Below are 18,133 nucleotides of genomic sequence, written 5' to 3'. Positions count from 1 at the left end.
TCTCGATACTGTGTTGTTGTCTGGATGTACAATGAGTGTTTGTATGTTTTGTGTTAGTTGTGATAGTTAAACTGCCCCTTGTTCTTCATCCTTCGCTAACTCTTTCCAACAGAGACTGTATGATATTGGAATCTACGGAACTTATACACAACTATTACAAAACAAAAGGTGCAAACGTTCAGTGATGCTCCCAGTCACACAATTCTATATTAGCCACGTTTAAGGAAAAGATCAGGTGTCTAAGGTAGCCTACTGTGTCATTTTAAATTTGGGTCAGTATAATTTATAATGAAACACTTCAAAGCTGTTTTGACAATGTTACTTGCAGGTTAAGCTGTTTTAGCTATCATTTAGCCGCTAACTGACACCTTTGTCGGTTGCCACAGAACAAAGCTAGCTGACAATGTAGGTGTGAGAAAATAGAAGGAAATGTAAATGTAATAGTCAGACTCAAATCAGATTCATATGAGTCTGACTATTTCCTAGTGATAAAACAGCAGTAGGCTACAGTCCAGTGTAGCCTATATTACATCCCTGAGCAGCAGAACATTCCAGGCTAACAGACACTATATGGCCAACACTATACAACTAATACAATTATCATCACAGCAGTTCAGAACAGCATAGAACAGAGTTTCCCAGAGTGTTAGGGAAATCCCCAAGACCTCAACATTTACATGAGGTTTTGGCACCACCTGCTGTCTTGACCCGCAAAATGCACGGACAATTTTGAAAATCTATGTTATGGACAAATAAGTAGAGTGAGTGGATAAGGATGTGTATATTTAATAAAGAGAAAGTTCAGTGTTAGTGAGAATTAGCTGTTGTATCCTCAGTGAGGTAGAAAATACGTACGCCCAACGTGGGGCTCGAACCCACGACCCTGAGATTAAGAGTCTCATGCTCTACCGACTGAGCTAGCCGGGCTGATTTCAAGAAATGTTCAAAAAGCGGTATAAGAATCAAAGTATCAACATTATTAAGCAATAATAACAAAAATGTATATAGATTTATTTACTAAGTATTAAAATTACTAAATATGTTCAGTTCTAACACGGCGTAGGACTTGTTGCATCCCTGCAGCATATGTCTTGGTCCAGCAAATATATAAGATTTTATTTATATATATATTTTACAATTTTATATCATTAGCCTATATATTGAGAAAAGAAAACGCTATTATACGTGCGAATAAGCAGGCATTAGCTAAATATTTTCTTTGTAAGAAAAAAAGGTTCAGGGTTTGTGTAGGGGTCTGTGTAAAAAGGTTCAGGTTCCTAATAATATTAGTATCTTCATATTATTAATATTATTTTTTATAAATTATTTATGAATATCGTTTTTTTAAGCCTCTATCTGCCTGGCCTTATATCTTGTTGCCTCTATTTGGGTTTTACATCAAAACAAAACAGCATGTTGTGTCAATTAGGTAGCCTACTTTTATTTTTTATTGACATGGTAGATTGAAGCAATAATTACAGTGCTCTAACAACAGAGGTTAGCTGAATACATTAATAAATAACAATTGACACTGAACACAATGTAGATGTGATGAAGACCAAGTTTCAGTGAAATATTTTCACAATCCTCTGATGTCTGTACGTCCTTCATTATGTGTGTATTCTGAGTGGCAGTTTCTCTCTGCAGATGATGAGCTTTTGATACGTGACAGCATCTGAAATACACAATTGAGTTTAGAGTTACATTGTGTCTCTTCCATTTGATTATGTAAAAACAATTATGTTCATGAAGGCCAAAATTAGCAAAAATGGACAGAATGAGCCCTTTGTTAAAAGGAAAAAGTGATATAAAGTCACGGTGTAGCTATAATGTTTTTGTGTGTGTGTGTGTGTGTGTGTGTGTGTGTGTGTCTGTGTGTGTTTGTTTGTGTGTGTGTGCGTGTGTGTCTGTGGGTGTTTTTGTGATTTGTGAGGACAGAAATGTGTATAATGACATGGGTATTACACTGGTATTACAACTTGAACGTGATTTATGAGGACATTTCATGAATCCTCATATTTCAAATGGCTTTAAAAACATACTAAGCAGTGTTTTATTAAAAATGTAAAAATGCAGAATGTCTCCTGTGATGGGTAGGTTTAGGGATAGGGGCAGTGTAAGGGGATCGGATATACAGTTTATCCAGTAAACAAAAAATCACGCCTATGGAATGTTCTCACAAATCACAAAAACAAACATGTGTGTTGTGGCTGCGGAAGATTGATTGATTGATTGTGTGTGTGTGTGTGTGTGTGTGTGTGTGTGTGTGTGTGTGTGTGTGTGTGTGTGTGTGTGTGTGTGTGTGTGTGTGTGTGTGTGTGTGTGTGTGTGTGTGTGTGACTGTGTATGTTTAGGCATAAAGTCGTAATTTAAAAAAATCAAACTATATAGATCATAAATTCCATATCTCTGTTACTTTGTGGAGAAGAGATGATGAGTAGCCTATCCTGAGAGCTGCTCACACTTACATGTTCTGTTAAACTAAAAAGAGAAAAAGATATGATTGTTAGAAAATGATAGTTACAATTTTTAAAGTTATAATTTATAGACCTTGTAAGAAAACAATAATTTACCTGTTGAGAGTATTTTGTCTGTGTAGTTGTACAGCTGAGCTCCAGAATATCAGTAATGAGGTGGCTTTGAGTTACAGATTTGAAAAACAAAAAGGCGGGAATAAAGAACCCTAAACTCTAACACAAAGAACCATTTCAGCATATAAAGGGTTCTTCAAGACGATACAGTACTAAATAGAACTGTTACTATGTGTAAAGAACCTTTAAAGAACCATCTTTTTTAGAGTGTAGGTTTGGGTTTTGCTCTGCGCCATAGCTTTGGCCCCTACTTAATTTTAAAACTAAAATGAAGACAAAGATAAACAATCGAATGACATGGAAAAGCAGGCCACATATGCTTAAATAGATGCTGTTAATCTCTCAGTCATGCATGCCTGGCCAGCGGGGTGAGGTCGTTAGTTCAAAGGGGCGCAATGGCATCTGTTAAAAAATCTGATGTGTCAGTGAAAAGCGTACAGCTCAGGGTGGAGAGGCTGTGCTGGAAAAACAGGTAGTGCTCATTACAAGCTAAATAAAATTATGAATATTATGAATATGACTGGTAGACAGTCTCCTGGGGGAACGTTTCAGGCCCATTGAAGAGGGGAAGATTTATATAAATATCAATATCTGGAAAATTCCCACTCTGTGATATGATATATTTCCACCATACTAATGTACACAAATTATTCACTAGTCTAATTTGTATATTGTGTGGTGAACAGTACACCACTTACTTGGTTATTGTACAGTAAATAAAGTTTTCTAGGAATTCGGATGGCCCTCAACGTTTTTAAATGTCAACTTCTGATTATTCATTTTATAGATAACAATGATAATTTGAAATTCAGAAAAGATGGTTATGTGGAAAATGTCAGTCAGAAATTTGTCCCACCAAAAATGTCAACAGACAATTGCAAATGACAACATTGGAAATTTGCTCGTTTCACACAATAGACCACAGAGAGAGGATCAAAATAAAGGCACTGACATATCCCAAATAAATCAAAATATTTTACCAGATTTGAACATTGCATGTACAAAACAATTGAAACATTCTTCAAAATATATTTGTTTCTGTTCCACAAGACAGAAACTCAGACAGGTTTGAACGACATGAGGGTGAGTAAAGGCTAAAAAAGGATAATATTTATTTACTTGCTTTAATTTACTAGACTGTATTGCTTACAACAATTACCAAACACTTAATTTTACTTTTATCAGCCATTCTTTTTTATTCAATTTACAAAACAACGAGGTCTATTACAAACACAGAAATGTCCTGTATAAAAGCTTGAACATTTGGTGTATATATATGCACTGCATTTGATTTCCAGCAGAGGTCCCTCCAACAACGACTCTCAATCTGACTGACCACGTGCTTGCTGTGGCTTGACTGAATGGGCTGTTTCATCTGACTTCAAGTGTGTTTTCAGACATTTTTCTTGATCGTGGAAGAAAACCATCAGCCTGGATTCATTCAGATATGCTAGCATGGATAACAAATATTAAAGAAAAGAGATAAACATACACACATATTAACTTGTAGCACAGGCCTAAATGTTTGATTTGGACACATTTTTTTTCTTGGTAGATGTGTGGTAGATCAGTTTTCGTGGCTAAATTTGATGTTAAGTCTTGCCTCCTGTTGTTTGTGATCTACTCACATTGATGTCCAAAACCCTGAACTTGAAAGCCTGAACTTAGAGGGTATCAAATTATTAGAAATCGTCTCTTTTCCTTGAGTTAATTATATTAATGAATTCTCTTATAGTGGCCCTAAATGAAATAAGATTACAGAATAATTTTAGACATTTACATTTATATCAACATGTATCATACATCAAGCTTTTGCCATTGTAATTTCTGTGGGTTTTAAATGTCACTTCTCGTCTTCTTTTACATTGTGAGGCTTCGCGGCTTGTCATTCCGAGCATGTTTATCTCAAACAGAGATGCATCCCTGTCAGATCCACACTTGATCTGCTGAGGATCGCTGTGGTATTAGAGCAGAGCCATGAACTTCTCTGTGTCCATTACGCATCCCCTCCTCCATTAGCCATCAGGACGTGGGGACTGGGATTGGGAGGGGGCCCGGTGTGGGGGGAGGAGCTCTTTTGTCCTGAGTGGCGTTGTGGCTAATCTAAAGACCTGTGATGGACGCCTCTCTGGCTGGACTCCACCCCTGAGAGGAGCAGGGGGGATGGGAGATCGCGTGAGAGGGCAAGGGGGGAGGGGTGGAAGGAGGAGGAGGAGAAGGCGAAGGCTGGAGGAGGGGGGAAGGTCATTAGTCAGCATGGCGAAAAGGAGAACAGCAGGACACAGTGCCACACATTACAGCCCCACCACCTCCTGCATTGTCCTTCCTCACAGGCCAAATGACTGCTGGAGTTAAGTTTCTAATCTCTCTTGAGGGAGTTGGAGCGCCTCTTTTATCATGGTAATCTAGAGTTTTGGGCAGGTAAAGCATGTAACAAATGTAAATGAATGAATCCTTCACCAGAGGAGGAGATAGGAAGGTTTGTTTTAAGATTAGGATTGTGTCTGGCCAATTATATGTATTGGGAACCTTTGACCTGCGCTTCTATCTTTAGATATCTATAGGCCACCCCTGTGTGTGTGACTGCGAAGAGAAAATGTAATATTTTTGCACCCAGCTCCATCAAAAGTGACCTTTACTGCTCAGCATGGCACCACAGCAACAGACACCTGCTGTTCCAGTCCTTGAAGGCCATCGAACCACATGTCTCTCACAGCAGAAACTCCTAAGAACTTTCTTTTGTGATTTAAAAAGATATTTGACTACCATGGTTGTTTTACAAAATGCAGTGAGAAGATAAATGCAAACTTGATGTGGCATCTGCAACAGTGCTGGCTAGTGATCGGATGTTGATTCTTAACCGTCTCAGAAGAGCGTCTATGTGCAGGCGGCCGGCAGCCAGAACTCAAGGCACAGACACGGTCCAGACTCACGGCTGGGTTTGTGTGCCACGCTGATAAGAGAGGCAGCTGGAGGGGAACCAGCCACACTTGGTCAAAAGACAGCGGAAGAAGACGCCAGAACACAGATGAATGGGGTCAAATGAAAAGTAGTAGACAACAAAAAACTACACTAAGATTTTTTTGTTTTAAGAGGAACATTACAAAGTGTGTAGCGAGGTTCTAAACTGGTTTTGCTTCAGGGACCATATTTTAGGCCACTTTGGCGAAGTGGCGGCCCCAAAAACAGTTTATTGTATGAAAATAAACCAAAAAGGCCTTTACAATGAATCATTGAAATGTATTAATATACAATACATTAAGACCGTAAAAGAAATTTGTTACACTTTACACATTACATGATCTTAAATACTTGCAACTAACCATACACCAAACCCAAATCCTAACCCTAATCCTATAGTATGTTGTAAATGAATATTACTCAGTACTAAAATGATTAATTACACTATAATAAGGACACCTTAAAATAAAGTGTAAACATGGTAACCCATATGGATCGAGAAGTTTAATCCAAGTCTTCTAAAGAGGCATGATCTTTTATATAAAATTTAATTTAGACCTTCATACACATAAACATTGATCAGCGCGCATAAAATATGGTAAACAGAAGCTCAACTGGAATCAAACTTCATTGTTCTCACGTGTCAAAACCAATTAGAACCAATGTGGTCTGAACCAACAGAAACCTCTCAGGTTTCATTAAAATTGCTTTTTTTATGTTCCGAAGATGAACAAAAGTAATACATGTTTGGCACAACATGAGGGCGGATAAATGATGAGTTTTCATTTTAGTGTCAATAGCCTACCTTAGATCTAGCCTGTCATATTTTGTTCTACCTTGTGTAGTTAAAAAAAAAGAAAAAAGATTTAAAGGATGAAGATCTATGTAATGTTTGACTCAGCATTAAATTTCGAACATTAATAAGTCTATTTATGTTTCTATCCTCATTATTCTGATTATAGATTCATTTTATTATTAGCCTTTAGCATTGTTGCTGTCTGCAACCGTATAAGAACAGACAACCCACAAAAAACACTAACTTTTAGGGTCTTGTTTACTGTCAGACACTTTCATCTAATAACCGGACGATTTAAGACTGAATCACACTGAGACTTGAGGATTTAACATAAATGTCTCTGATGAGATGAGATGAGAAACTGCCATGTGTTAAGTTATGCATTCCTCTCTTCCACCCCCATATCAGCAGAAGTTGGGCAAAACATTCTGCAGCAAATCTTCCAGGGCGAACAGGGCATAATGAGGTTGTTTGTGTAGCGGAGGAGCGTTTAATTTCACAGTGAAATACAGCCCGTCTCTGGGGCCTCACAGCTCACAGACACTGGCTTTGGGCAATATGGCTTCTGATGAGTCATACCTGTGCTGAATAATCAGTCTTCATCTCAACTGTGTGACAAGCACAGACCAGCAAGCAAAATCAGGAGACCTCCAAGTATGTTTGTGGACATGAAGGTCATCTTCTGTTTTTATCACCCATAGTTTACCAAAAAATGAGCAGTGTGTCATCATTTACTCACACTCATGTTGTTAAAATTATATTATACAGGATGTTCATGCTGCTCATTTACATGAAAGTGAATGACATTATAGAAGTAGGCACACAAGAACCAATGAAATCTCCCATCTTTGACATTAACGTGATCCCATATTTGAATATACATGAATGCGGGCTTTTGGTGCTTTTGGCCATTTTTGGAGCTTGACATTTAGTCACCACTAACTTTCATTGCATGGAAAAGAGCAGTGTGAACGTGCTGCTAAAAGCTTTTTGTTTTGTTTTGTTGTTTCTTGTAAAAAAAGAGAAGAAATTCAAACAGGTTTGGAGCAGGAGTAAATGACATATTCTTGGGAGGACAATTTATTTAAAATATATTTCTATTTTTATATCCCTCGCTGTCCTCCACAAGAAGCTGTCGGAAGTAAGTTGACATCTGTTTGCACTACTGAGTGAGAGCGTGAAAAAGTGTGCGCGCGCAGTTTGAAAAACAGGCCTGGCGAGCAGTCGGCATGACACTTATCACCCTGCCTGCGATTGATGCTCTGCCTCTCGCCCTCAATGTCACGCACGACACATCCGTCTCCGAGGGAAACAGGAGGTGTGAGAGCGTGTGACAGTTTTAAATCCCCTCAGCCATGGAGGAGAAGGACATCGACGCTGCATCTGATAGAGCTCGGCTGCGTCCCTCCCCCCACCTGTGTCACCGGCGCGGGATACTGTGATCAATCATGGCGAGGCACCGGGTCGTCAAGGCGACCGCAAAATCGCTCTTTATCGGAAAGCTGCAGAGACAGGCGGCCCGACCAACTCGGAAATGACATGTTTATTGGCTCAGAATAAGAATCAGCTGGCCAGAGCCTGACATTAGAAGAAAACAGTCGGCTAGTTTTCTTTCTGGGGGGACGCTATAGGCCTATAAACCCATGCTTTTGTGACATATCGCCTGGAATCATGTAAGAGGAAACTGTAGGTCATCGGGATTAGATTCCTGTGCATTTCTAAAACCCTGAAGGCTCTCCGCTGAATATTAAATCAGTTCAGAGGCTGAGCAGAGCATGTAGCAAAAGTATGAACAGATATAGGATCTCTGGCGCTAGATAAAGTGCGCTGAGCCCCAGACTCGCAGACCTGTCACGATAGCTAATGAGCTGCTCTCATTAAGGGAGCGTCCACCAATTAGCTTATTATGTAATAGCAATTTTGATTAGTCGCGCTTCAATGCCTCCGGTCATTCCTTCTGAAAGAACGTACACGGAACGGACTTGCGTCCATGAATCAATCCTGGAACAATACTGTCAAAAATGTAATCTTCTGAACTTAAAAAAAAGAAGAGAAAAGATACTCATGGGCTGAATCCGAAACCCCTAGGGGTTATTTGAAGGGACAGCCATTTATAGTGGTGTCTGAAAAACCACAGTGAACGATATTGAGTGCACTTGTTTCTCTGGTGCAGGTCTAGGCTATATAACAAATAATGTGCTAGTGCATGACGTCAAAGTTTTCACATTCACCATAGTTGACAATAATGGTTTTCAAATACTTGCACTTTGAAACCCGTTTTCAAAAGTTTGTGTTTCAGACCCCCAAAAGTAGTGTAAATGAACGGGTAAAAACGCATAAAACGTTTGTAATTTCTTAGTTAAAAACGGTGTTGTGTAAACATCCCCTCAGCTGCCAACTATTTCTTTTCCATGCATAATTGTATTATAATTATGTATATACAGTCAACTCATATAAAACAGTGATATTGTCCTGGAACTCTATCCTGTCTGCACTTGAGATGGTGACGTGGGAGCTCCACTAACAGTCTTCACTCCTTGTGGTTGTGGCTTGCGAAATTCGCTGCTCATTTGTATAAAGTTGAACTTTTCTGAATTCTTGACGGGCGACTCACGTCGCTTCACGCTTACATTCTGTCGCCAATAGTCACTGTCGCTTGTCACCAGCCCTCCATTGAAAATAAAAGGTATCATGGCTTTGTCGCTGGCAGTGTGAACAGGGCTTTACATTTTGTTAAAACTTAATGTAATTGGGTTCAATCAACCCAAATTATATTAGAGCCAATCACTTTTTTGTTTACTTGTGAAGTAGGTGGACAAGCCTGGGGAAAATAAAATAAAGAAATAATAAACTTGTTTTACAAATATGACCACTGAGTGAATTGACTTTAAGGGACTTTGGAAATACATAGTAAACACGGTTTAGTTTTTTTTTTTTCAAGCACTGATTCAAAGAGTGATTCAACAAAATGTGTAATTAAAGTAGGCCTAGAAGTTGACTCATTGAAAATTGTTAAACCAATACATATGGGTGATTTTCTGATATCACCTCATGAAGAGTTTTATCTTTTGGTGGTTCAGTGCCAAAAGTCCCCTTTTACAGTCTACAACCACAGCAGCCAAGCATTCAGTTTGGCCTTCCCGATAAAGGGCCTCTCCCAAAGGAAAGCTGCCAGCTCTAATCCCAGCACCCAGCATTAGTGAACTGTGCAGTGTTGCCATGTTTGACGCTCAGTGGCCAACCACAACCTGCCTCCTCGCCAATGACAGACTTCACACCCAGCAGTCAGTGGTTTGTGAAGGAGGCACGATGCCGGCGGTGACGAGCCCTCAGCGAGTGACTGCGCCATGTGTCAAGATGGCACATAATGACTAGGAACCACAGAAGATCTTCAATGCCACAAAACCACCCTGACAACACAAAAACTCGCTCTTCATTAAAAACAGGAAGCAAAGAAAATCTATTCAACAAACGCAAGAGCAGTCCAATGTTATTCGCCTATAAAGGACAAGGGAAAACATTTCCCACATCCAAACACTCAAATAACGTATATTTACACCTCAGGACATCAATGGCAACAATAAAAGGCATCATTGACAACTCTGTGTATGATCACCTCCTGTCAAAATCTCAAATTCCCACCAAGAGCTGCATGTTGGGTGCACAAGAGACCTATGGATTTCACGAGCCACTTCATCGGAAAGTGCAATTATGAAAGATGTCTGTCGAGGGAGGGGGGGGGGGGGGGGGGGACTTGTTCCAGGCGTTAGGCTCATAATGGCTGGCTACTGGAGCGGACAGAGAGCCCCTGCCATGTGCTCCCGTCCTGTCGGAGCGCATTATGTCAACCGCTCCACAGGACTGATGGTGTTTATGATGGCTAGAGTAAACAGGCCTGTCGGAACCTCTTTCCCCGGCAACCAGGTCATGCAGCGCTACTGTATGAGGTATCTAGTGCAGAATCATTCAAGTTCAGAATTGAAATTCTTTAAAAAAATTAAATAAAAATGTGCTCTTCAACATCTGTAACAAGTACTTTGCACCTAAATTAAACATTGCTATAGCATTAAACATTTGGTGCTAATGATTAAAAAAAACTTTACAATTAAACATTGCTATAGCATTAAACATTTGGTGCTAATGATTAAAAAAAACTTTACAATTAACTCAAATGAATTAATTTAACAGATCAAAGACGTGAATGTAAAGGAAATTAACAATTTATTCTGTTAGATGATATATAAAAGGTTAGTTGTCAACAGAGGATGCAATTTGACATCCCCACAGAGCTACACAAACAGAGTTTTGGTTTCCTAGGCGAATATTGTGAGTCACTTTTATTAAAAGCATCATTACTACAGTTGGCAGCAATTTACAGTTCATCATACATGATGTTTTAAAAAACAAACAAAAAAATAACTCACAAAAGAAAAAAACACATGTACAACATTTATGTCTGTAAACTTCAAGGCTAGTTAGAACTGAGGTAATGCTGTTCAGCTTTGTGGCTAAAGTAACAAAAGTCCATTCAAATAGATAAAGGTACCTGATTTTATTCTTACACCAGTGCATTAACATGGATACAATGAGACAATTTGACTGCAGTAATTTATTTCATGTCACTTTTTCACACTTTCCGGTGTTTAGTCAAAAGAGTAAAATCGAACATTCAAAAGCTGCCTTCGTTATTGCTGTCTCCACAGGTCGAGAGGTCTCTTCACCTGTTTGGATTGTCAGTGTGAGAGACTGGGAACAGTCCAAGTGTAGGCTATGATATGTGAGAACTTCGCCCGCTCCTCTCAGCAGAACAGTACAACGAAAACCACGATTCTTCCTCAGCAGCGGAGAGTGTCTTAATGCCGTTAAATTGTACACCACTGAACTTTACGAGATGCTACTCATTGTTACAATAATCAACAGTAGAGTAAGAGAGAGAAAAGACAAAACAAAATAATATTAAAATAAAGAGAGAGCAGCATAGCACTATCGGAACGATTAATTCCTATATTTCAGGAAATTTCCATCTCATCTAGAAGGCACCCACACAGTGCCAAAGACTTCAAAAAAACAAAACAACCAAAAACACAAAAAGAAAAATACATTTGGGGGGTGGGGGGGGTGGGGTAGGGGACACCCTTTTGACATCCGCACAAATCTAATGTCTGTTCGCATCATCCCTGGCTACGCTAATGGTTACAGAGACAGCTTATTTGCTTTACTCTTAACGTTACCTGCCAACTCAATATCCAAAACACTTTGGTTGTTTGGTTTTTGTTGGCATGTAAACATCTGGACTAACCATCCTGTTAGAGTTCAGTGAGTCTCCTCAGCCCTGGGGAAATGTTAGAAGGCCTAATTCAGTTTCAGTCACTTTTGTCATCTTCATCAGCAGGTTCGTCATCGTCCTCATCATCATCATCATCATCATCGTCGTCATCGTCGTCCTCGTCCATTCCACCCTCCATGGAGTCCATTTCCTCTACTGGCCCTGCCAGGTCATCATCTAGTATTGATGAATCAGCAGTCTTGTTCTGGCTCTCCTCTGAGTCACTGTCTTCAAGTGTGTTGTCAGCAGTTTCAACATCAGCCGCAGAGGCGTTCTGGTCCTGATTTGTGCTGGGCCCTTTGGCGGACTCCTTGTCCTCTCCGGCAGCCCCCAAGGCCCCAGACACAGCACTCTGCAGGTCAGCTAGAGAAGCTTGGGGGAAGCCTGGGAGGCCCAGCCCGCCAAGGCTGGCGGGTAAAAACATGGATGGGTAGAAGAGGCCTGGGGCCATGGTGGACAGCAAGAAAGGGTTGAAGGTCAGTGGGTTAGCAGACATGCCGGCAGCAGCGGCAGCAGTATTCAGCGCGGCAGCGTCACCAGTAGCCTCGGCAGAATCAGTTTCAGTCAGTTTCTCTGCTTTTTCTTTCTCATCTCCTTCCTCCTTGGTCTCTTCGTCCGTCTTCAGTTTGGGATTCTCCTCAGATTCGGCCTGTTCTGTACCAGACCCACCGTTGGTTGCAGTAGCAGCTGCAGCTAGACTTCCTCCGAACAGACCTCCTAGACTGAACATGTTGGGGAGCCCGCCCATGCCAGGAAGCATGAGAGGCAGCATGGCTGCGGCGTGCTTGCCGTCCGCTCCCCCTCCGAGAGCAGCGGGAAAGCCCATGAGACCAGCTGCTAGCTGGAGGCTCTGGAGGTTCTGCAGGCCCTGCAGACTGGTCAGGTCCATACTGCCAAACAGTCCATTCATCAGCAAAGGATTAACACCGGATGTGGAAGCCGCTGCTGCGGCTGCTGCCTGCGCTGCTGCCGTCGCTTTGGCGATTTCAGATTTGGGACGCCTGCCTCTGCGGCGCACACCCTCCTCTCTGACCACCGGCCCAGTCAGGAGTCGGTCAAACATGGACTCTGGGAGAAAGCCCTGGGAAGAAAAAAACACAGTTTGAGGTCATTAAGACTGTTTTACACATTATAAAACACAGCAATGTTGTGAAATATTATTTAAAACAACTTTTCTGTATGAATACATTTTAAAAGGTAATATATTCTTTATTTTTAGCAGCCATTACTCCAGTCTAGTGATCCTTCAGAAATCACTAACCATCAAAAATCATTCTAATATGCTGATGTGGTTCTCAAGATTAATCACATCCAACACACACAGCTTAATATTTGTGAAAACTAATAATCTTTGATGAATATAAAGTTAAAAAAAAGAAAAAGAAAAAACAGCATTTATTTGAAATGGATATCTTTTGTAACATGTCTTTACTGACACGTTTGTTCAATTTGATGCATCCTTGCAGAATATAAGTATAAATTTAGATCAAATCAAGACTCACTGATTGCTTCACAATATCTGTCCAGTCTGGGGCGATGGCAAATTCTGGATTTTCAATCAACCAGCGTGGTAAATCCTTCATTGGAGGGGCCATGGCTCCTCCCATCTGTAGTCATACAAGTTATAAATGTTGCAGCAAGTGTAAAGTACATTTTGGGGGAAAACAAAATAAATCCATTTCTAAGAATGAATACTTGCCTTTCTTCCATTTCTAATATTAACAACAGGGACTCTCTCCTCTCCGGTCAGCGTGTTAATGTCTATCTTGTTGGGATTGCGGCATCTGTGTCTTTTCTGTTTGGGCTTGGCGAACTGGGAGAGGAGGTGGTCCTCATTCTTCTGAAAAATAAAAACAAGAACACTCTTAAGATAAAACACAAACCGCACAGAACATTCCTACATCAGCCAACAGATTATTATTATTTTTTTGGGTGGGCACAAAGAATTGCACTCACTGGTACGTATCCAGGAACATCCATAGTGTAGGTGGGATGCTGTCTCAGCCATTCCCGTAGGTCCTTTGTGCTGGGACCATCTTCTCCCTGAAGATGGCTTCCCTCTTCTAGGCCTTCACCAGGGGCTTTCTGTGCAGGAGATGACATGGGTCTGTGTGTCCGCCCATCTACAAAAGCTTTGGTCCCATCGGAATTTTCCTGTAGAAAAAAAAAAAAAAAGTGTCAATGTGCTACACGAAAACAGCATGACACCCACATCACATCCTGACAGGATACGTACCACATTGAGAGATCCTCTCTTGTTCCCCATAAAGAGCAGTTCCAACCCCTCCACATTTTTCCTGCGACCTCTTTTTCTCCGGTTGGGGAGTTCAGTGTCATGTAGAGAGCCGTTGGCCCTTGGTCTGGAGGAAGCGCCTGCTTGCAGCAGCTCCATCTGTGCTTTCAGGGCTGCGGAGGAGGCCATGGCTCCAGGGAAGGCAGAGGAGGAGGAAGAGGAGGACACGCCATGCAGGGCTTTGGTCAGGTCTATGGCCTGTGTCTGGCCTTCTGTGGCATGGGACTCTCGTAGCTGTGCTACCATCTCCATCAGGTTCCTGCGCTTGGCAGCACGCTCTGCCTCAATCTCCACTTTCCTCCTCCTGCGTCTGCGCTGTCGAGGTACTGACAAGCTTAAAGATTCATCCTGGACAAGAACATTGACAGGGTGTTTAATCAACGTAACTCTTAAAATCTTTTGTATAATAATAAACAATTTTTAACCAAAAGACAAAAAGTGCATTGGCACCCACAGTGAGTCTCAGGTTGCAGCAGGGCAGGTTATAGGTGGGACTTGCCTTGTTGACCTGCGGTGACATGGTGAGGTCCTCACTGCCACTATAGCTGGTCTGACCCACCATTGAGAGATCTCCAAGACTCCGCCTCTGCAGGGGGCTGTCCGTTGTCATGGAGCTGTAGCCAGGCAACAAGCCTGGGAAGTCAAAGAACTGCCTCCTGTTGAAAGGCCACTTGCCCTTCATGACCGCTTCACAGATGTTGTCCATACGATTGATCATTACCCTGTCCTGAAGTACAAACACAGAAGAGCAGCACAAGTGTGAGCGAGTGTGTGCACGTGCATGCATAATGAACTAGATGATACATAAAGGGCATCTAATTTTCTCCATTTCAGCTCTGGTTTCATGTCACAAGGATCTTATAATGCAATATTTTTCTATTATTAAAGGATAAAGCTCTGAAACTATAAGTACAGTCTTTTCACTTAGCATCACATCGAAGTTTCTCACAGCTTTGGGCTTCGCTTCATTTACCTTCAAATCGCTTTTGTGGCAAACAATATTACAACATAAAAAAAATTTAATAGACAAAAAAGGAAGGAAAAGATTAGAAGAGGGAAAAATGGTTCGACTAACCTTGGGCCAGAAAGAGAACAGTGAGCGTTCACTGAACATCTGAGAAGCTGGCGCCTCAACGTCATCAACACTAAAACAGTCCCTGGTCTCATCGCGGGCAGTGCTCAAGGAGGCGTTACTCTCCTCGTCAAAATTCTTACTCTCTGAGGCGGCTCCAACTGCAAATCATAATGATCTTTCAATACAAACAAGACTGCAACAAATTTTAAAATCAAAATGCTCAATGATCAGTGTAAAATCTGCTTGAGCAGCCAACAGTTTCAACAAGTGGACAAAATTTGGGGTAGAATAATCTTTGTTCAATCATTGGAATACAGGGGATGTAAAGGAAAAAAAGTTTTACAGTTCTGTTTAGGTGTCAGTAGAAACACAGAAATTACATACTGGAGCTTCAAATTCCCAATAAAAGAGGTATTCCTCAAAGTAAAATTAGCCTAATCCTAGATTTAATAGTAATTTAAATTGAGAAAATGGAAGCTTGGCCTAAAACTGGTTTAATTTGTTTTTGGATCATACAAAATTGTTTTGGGCATGTTTCTCAGATAGAGATGTAACAAATGTAGTTTTAATATAAAACATTAAATAATGCCTAATATTCACCTTCAGCTTGTGAAGATTTTTCTGATTTGTCATCCTCATCCATTTTTTCTTCCTCGTCTTCTTCAGAGATTTTGTCAATAGGTACTTTAGTCTCAGTGTTCGAGGCAGACTCACTCTCATCCGGAGCGATTTTATCCTCAGGGGTAGGGAGTGTATCTGTGGACTCCTGGTCTACCGGCTTCTCCTCAGCCATAGCATCCACAGGACAATCCAGCTCTACCTTGGTCTTAACCTCCATTGCATCTTTCTCCTCCACCTCCATCTCCGCCTCCTTGGGCTCGTGCTTAAGACTCGAATCATTTGCTTCCTCTTCTTCCTTCACTTCCTTTTTAGGAGACAGGGCTTCAGATTTCTCTCCTTTGACCACCTCTATGTTACTGTTCTCCACTTTGGGCACCATCATGTCTCCATGCTCTTCCTTCACCTCGTCATCTTTGATCAGGGTCAGAGGGGTGAGGGGATCAGACATGATAGGCATTTCAGCACCCTTCCCCTGTGTGAACTTTCTATGGGCCTCCAAGAAGCTCAGCTCAGGGTCGTTGAGGATGTGGTAGTCAGTGCGGCTGACACCATGCTTTGCAGCACCCCGAAGGAGGTCTCGATCATGGCGCCCGGGCTCCCACCAGGCAGGGAGGTCGGGGCTGGGTTGGCACAAACTCAACCTCTCCTCGAGCAGAGGGTGCGGCAACACCTGCTCCCTGATCCGCCGCAGCAGCTCGATACGATAGAGCGTCCGTGAAGCCCGCTCCTCTGTAATGGGGTCAATGATGAGGGTGGGGTCTGGCAGTTCTGCAAGCAGAAAGATGTTCAATTGAACAATCAAAAACGTGAAAATCCAAATCAAAGCAACATAAAAATGTAAAATGCACAAATAAATAATGCAATTACAGTGCAATTTAAAAAAAGTAAACAATTTTCAAGGCAGACAACCGATATGGTGATTCTTTATATCTATACTATATTTAGCATTAATGAATTAAAAAAAGATTCATTACATTCTACAAATCAATCCAAGTATCAAAATGTTATAATGTCCAGTGTGAAGAACAGTATTTAACAATATTAACAAATGAGAGTTTATTTTTTTAAAATATTAACTGAGTATCGGATGATGGCAAACAATCTAAATGTACAAATAAGGTAAATGAACTGCACAATTAAATCTCCAATATTGAAGGACAACTATATATATATATATATATATATATCAGCTATCAATATGGTTCCGATATATTGTGCATGTTTCTTCTGGTAGCATGTTTCTTCTAGGGATGAAGATGCATAAATAGAGGGAAATAGAGCTACTAAAAAGGTAGAGGAAGTAGACTAGGTTAGGGGGCAAAATGAAGAAAATGTTTGGGACTACACAACCAAAACAAAAAGCAGGAAATCACAAAGAAAATAAAAATATTTGAACACTTTTATTGCTTTTAGCAATAGCATAAATTCCCACGTTCAAAATACAGGAAAAGTTTACCAGTCTCTGATTTGATCTGCATCCGGCACACACGCTTGCACATGGCCACAAAAGAGTAGTAATATTTTTCCAGGCTCTCATCAGTCTTCTTGTCCAGACGAGCAAAAGCACGGAATTGGGACCAGTCAAAGCATTGTCTGTGCACGTCATAAACCACACCGAATGTGGACACCACCCGGTAGAAATCAGCCTCTTCACGCCTTGTCCATCTGGAAAACAGATGTTGATGGAAATGAGGTGATGCGTGACTGAAGAACAACTTTTTTTCAAAATGGAAGATCTAGAAGTAGCTCACCTCTGCCGTCGCTCTTTGAAATAAGCTGCTCCATCAGCCAGCAGGGCGGCGCTGTCAGGGATGTAAGGTGATCCCTTGGCCATGAAGGGCCCTCCTTCAGCCATGAAAGCCACTGCTCCCTCTGGAGCATAAGCTCCTCCCTCTGTTACCATGGCAAGGATGTCATCACGTGGGCGGCGCCGGCGCCGGTCAGGTTTGGTCATGGCTTCCTGCCTTAGTTGCTCGCGCTTGTGAGTTCGCTGATAGGCCGTGATGAGGCGGCGCAATCGGGCGGTAAGAGCCGAGGCTGGAGGCCAATACAGATTGCCTGCCTTCCCATTCTCACCAGGTTTAGGACCTGAAGGTGGACAAACAGACGCCGATAGTGAGCACAGACAAGTAAAAAATCAAGTATGATGGGTAACACCTGTTCACTAGGAAAATATATACCTTCTCCAGCCTCACCATCCATCCCTTCATCTTTATCATCTAGTGGAGAGTTTGTAAAGTCCTGTGGACATGGCAAAGAAAAGTTATGTAACCCAATCTATTAACAATACTGATTTTAGATAATAGTCAAGACTAATATACTTCGAAAACTCACATCCAAATCATCTTTGAAAGGCATCCGGAGTGGTTTGTACTCCGGGTCTTCATCCTCTCTATTGTGAAAAAGAGAAAGGCTTTTAGAGTGGGAGAGAAAAAGAAAATCAGCAAAAAAGAAAAGCAGGGTGATGGAT

General features: G+C 41.3%; 1 protein-coding gene, 1 long non-coding RNA gene and 1 other non-coding gene across 4 annotated transcripts in view; all 3 read right to left on the bottom strand.

Annotated features, from left to right (window-relative positions):
* Positions 1-854: 854 nt before the first annotated feature.
* Positions 855-927, bottom strand: trnak-cuu (transfer RNA lysine (anticodon CUU)). The gene has a single exon. It is a non-coding gene; the product is annotated as a tRNA-Lys (tRNA).
* Positions 928-3,761: 2,834 nt separating this feature from the next.
* On the bottom strand, positions 3,762-4,337 carry LOC143736977 (uncharacterized). Its single transcript, XR_013203605.1, has 2 exons — positions 4,130-4,337; positions 3,762-4,041 (listed from the first exon to the last, which is right to left on the bottom strand). It is a non-coding gene; the product is annotated as an uncharacterized LOC143736977 (long non-coding RNA).
* A 6,215-nt stretch (positions 4,338-10,552) lies between these two features.
* Positions 10,553-18,133, bottom strand: part of chd7 (chromodomain helicase DNA binding protein 7) — a 78,261-nt gene continuing 70,680 nt past the window's right edge. The window contains exons 27-38 of one of the 2 annotated variants that reach the window (XM_077226678.1): positions 17,998-18,055; positions 17,844-17,904; positions 17,415-17,751; positions 17,120-17,328; positions 15,643-16,431; positions 15,043-15,200; positions 14,422-14,694; positions 13,911-14,315; positions 13,631-13,828; positions 13,374-13,514; positions 13,177-13,281; positions 10,553-12,755 (exon numbers count right to left, since the gene is read on the bottom strand). In XM_077226678.1, the coding sequence (XP_077082793.1) occupies positions 11,712-12,755; positions 13,177-13,281; positions 13,374-13,514; positions 13,631-13,828; positions 13,911-14,315; positions 14,422-14,694; positions 15,043-15,200; positions 15,643-16,431; positions 17,120-17,328; positions 17,415-17,751; positions 17,844-17,904; positions 17,998-18,055 (3,778 nt within the window). In that variant the 3' untranslated portion in view covers positions 10,553-11,711. The remainder of the gene's footprint in view (positions 12,756-13,176; positions 13,282-13,373; positions 13,515-13,630; positions 13,829-13,910; positions 14,316-14,421; positions 14,695-15,042; positions 15,201-15,642; positions 16,432-17,119; positions 17,329-17,414; positions 17,752-17,843; positions 17,905-17,997; positions 18,056-18,133) is intronic. The other variant, XM_077226687.1, reaches the window with a different exon arrangement.

Source organism: Siphateles boraxobius, unplaced genomic scaffold (genome assembly GCF_051911475.1).
Source record: "Siphateles boraxobius isolate OS27281-9 unplaced genomic scaffold, OSU_SipBor_1 1, whole genome shotgun sequence".
Lineage (NCBI taxonomy): Eukaryota > Metazoa > Chordata > Actinopteri > Cypriniformes > Leuciscidae > Siphateles > Siphateles boraxobius.
The sequence above is the reverse complement of the archived record's forward strand: the minus strand, read 5'-3'. Positions and strand labels throughout refer to the sequence as shown.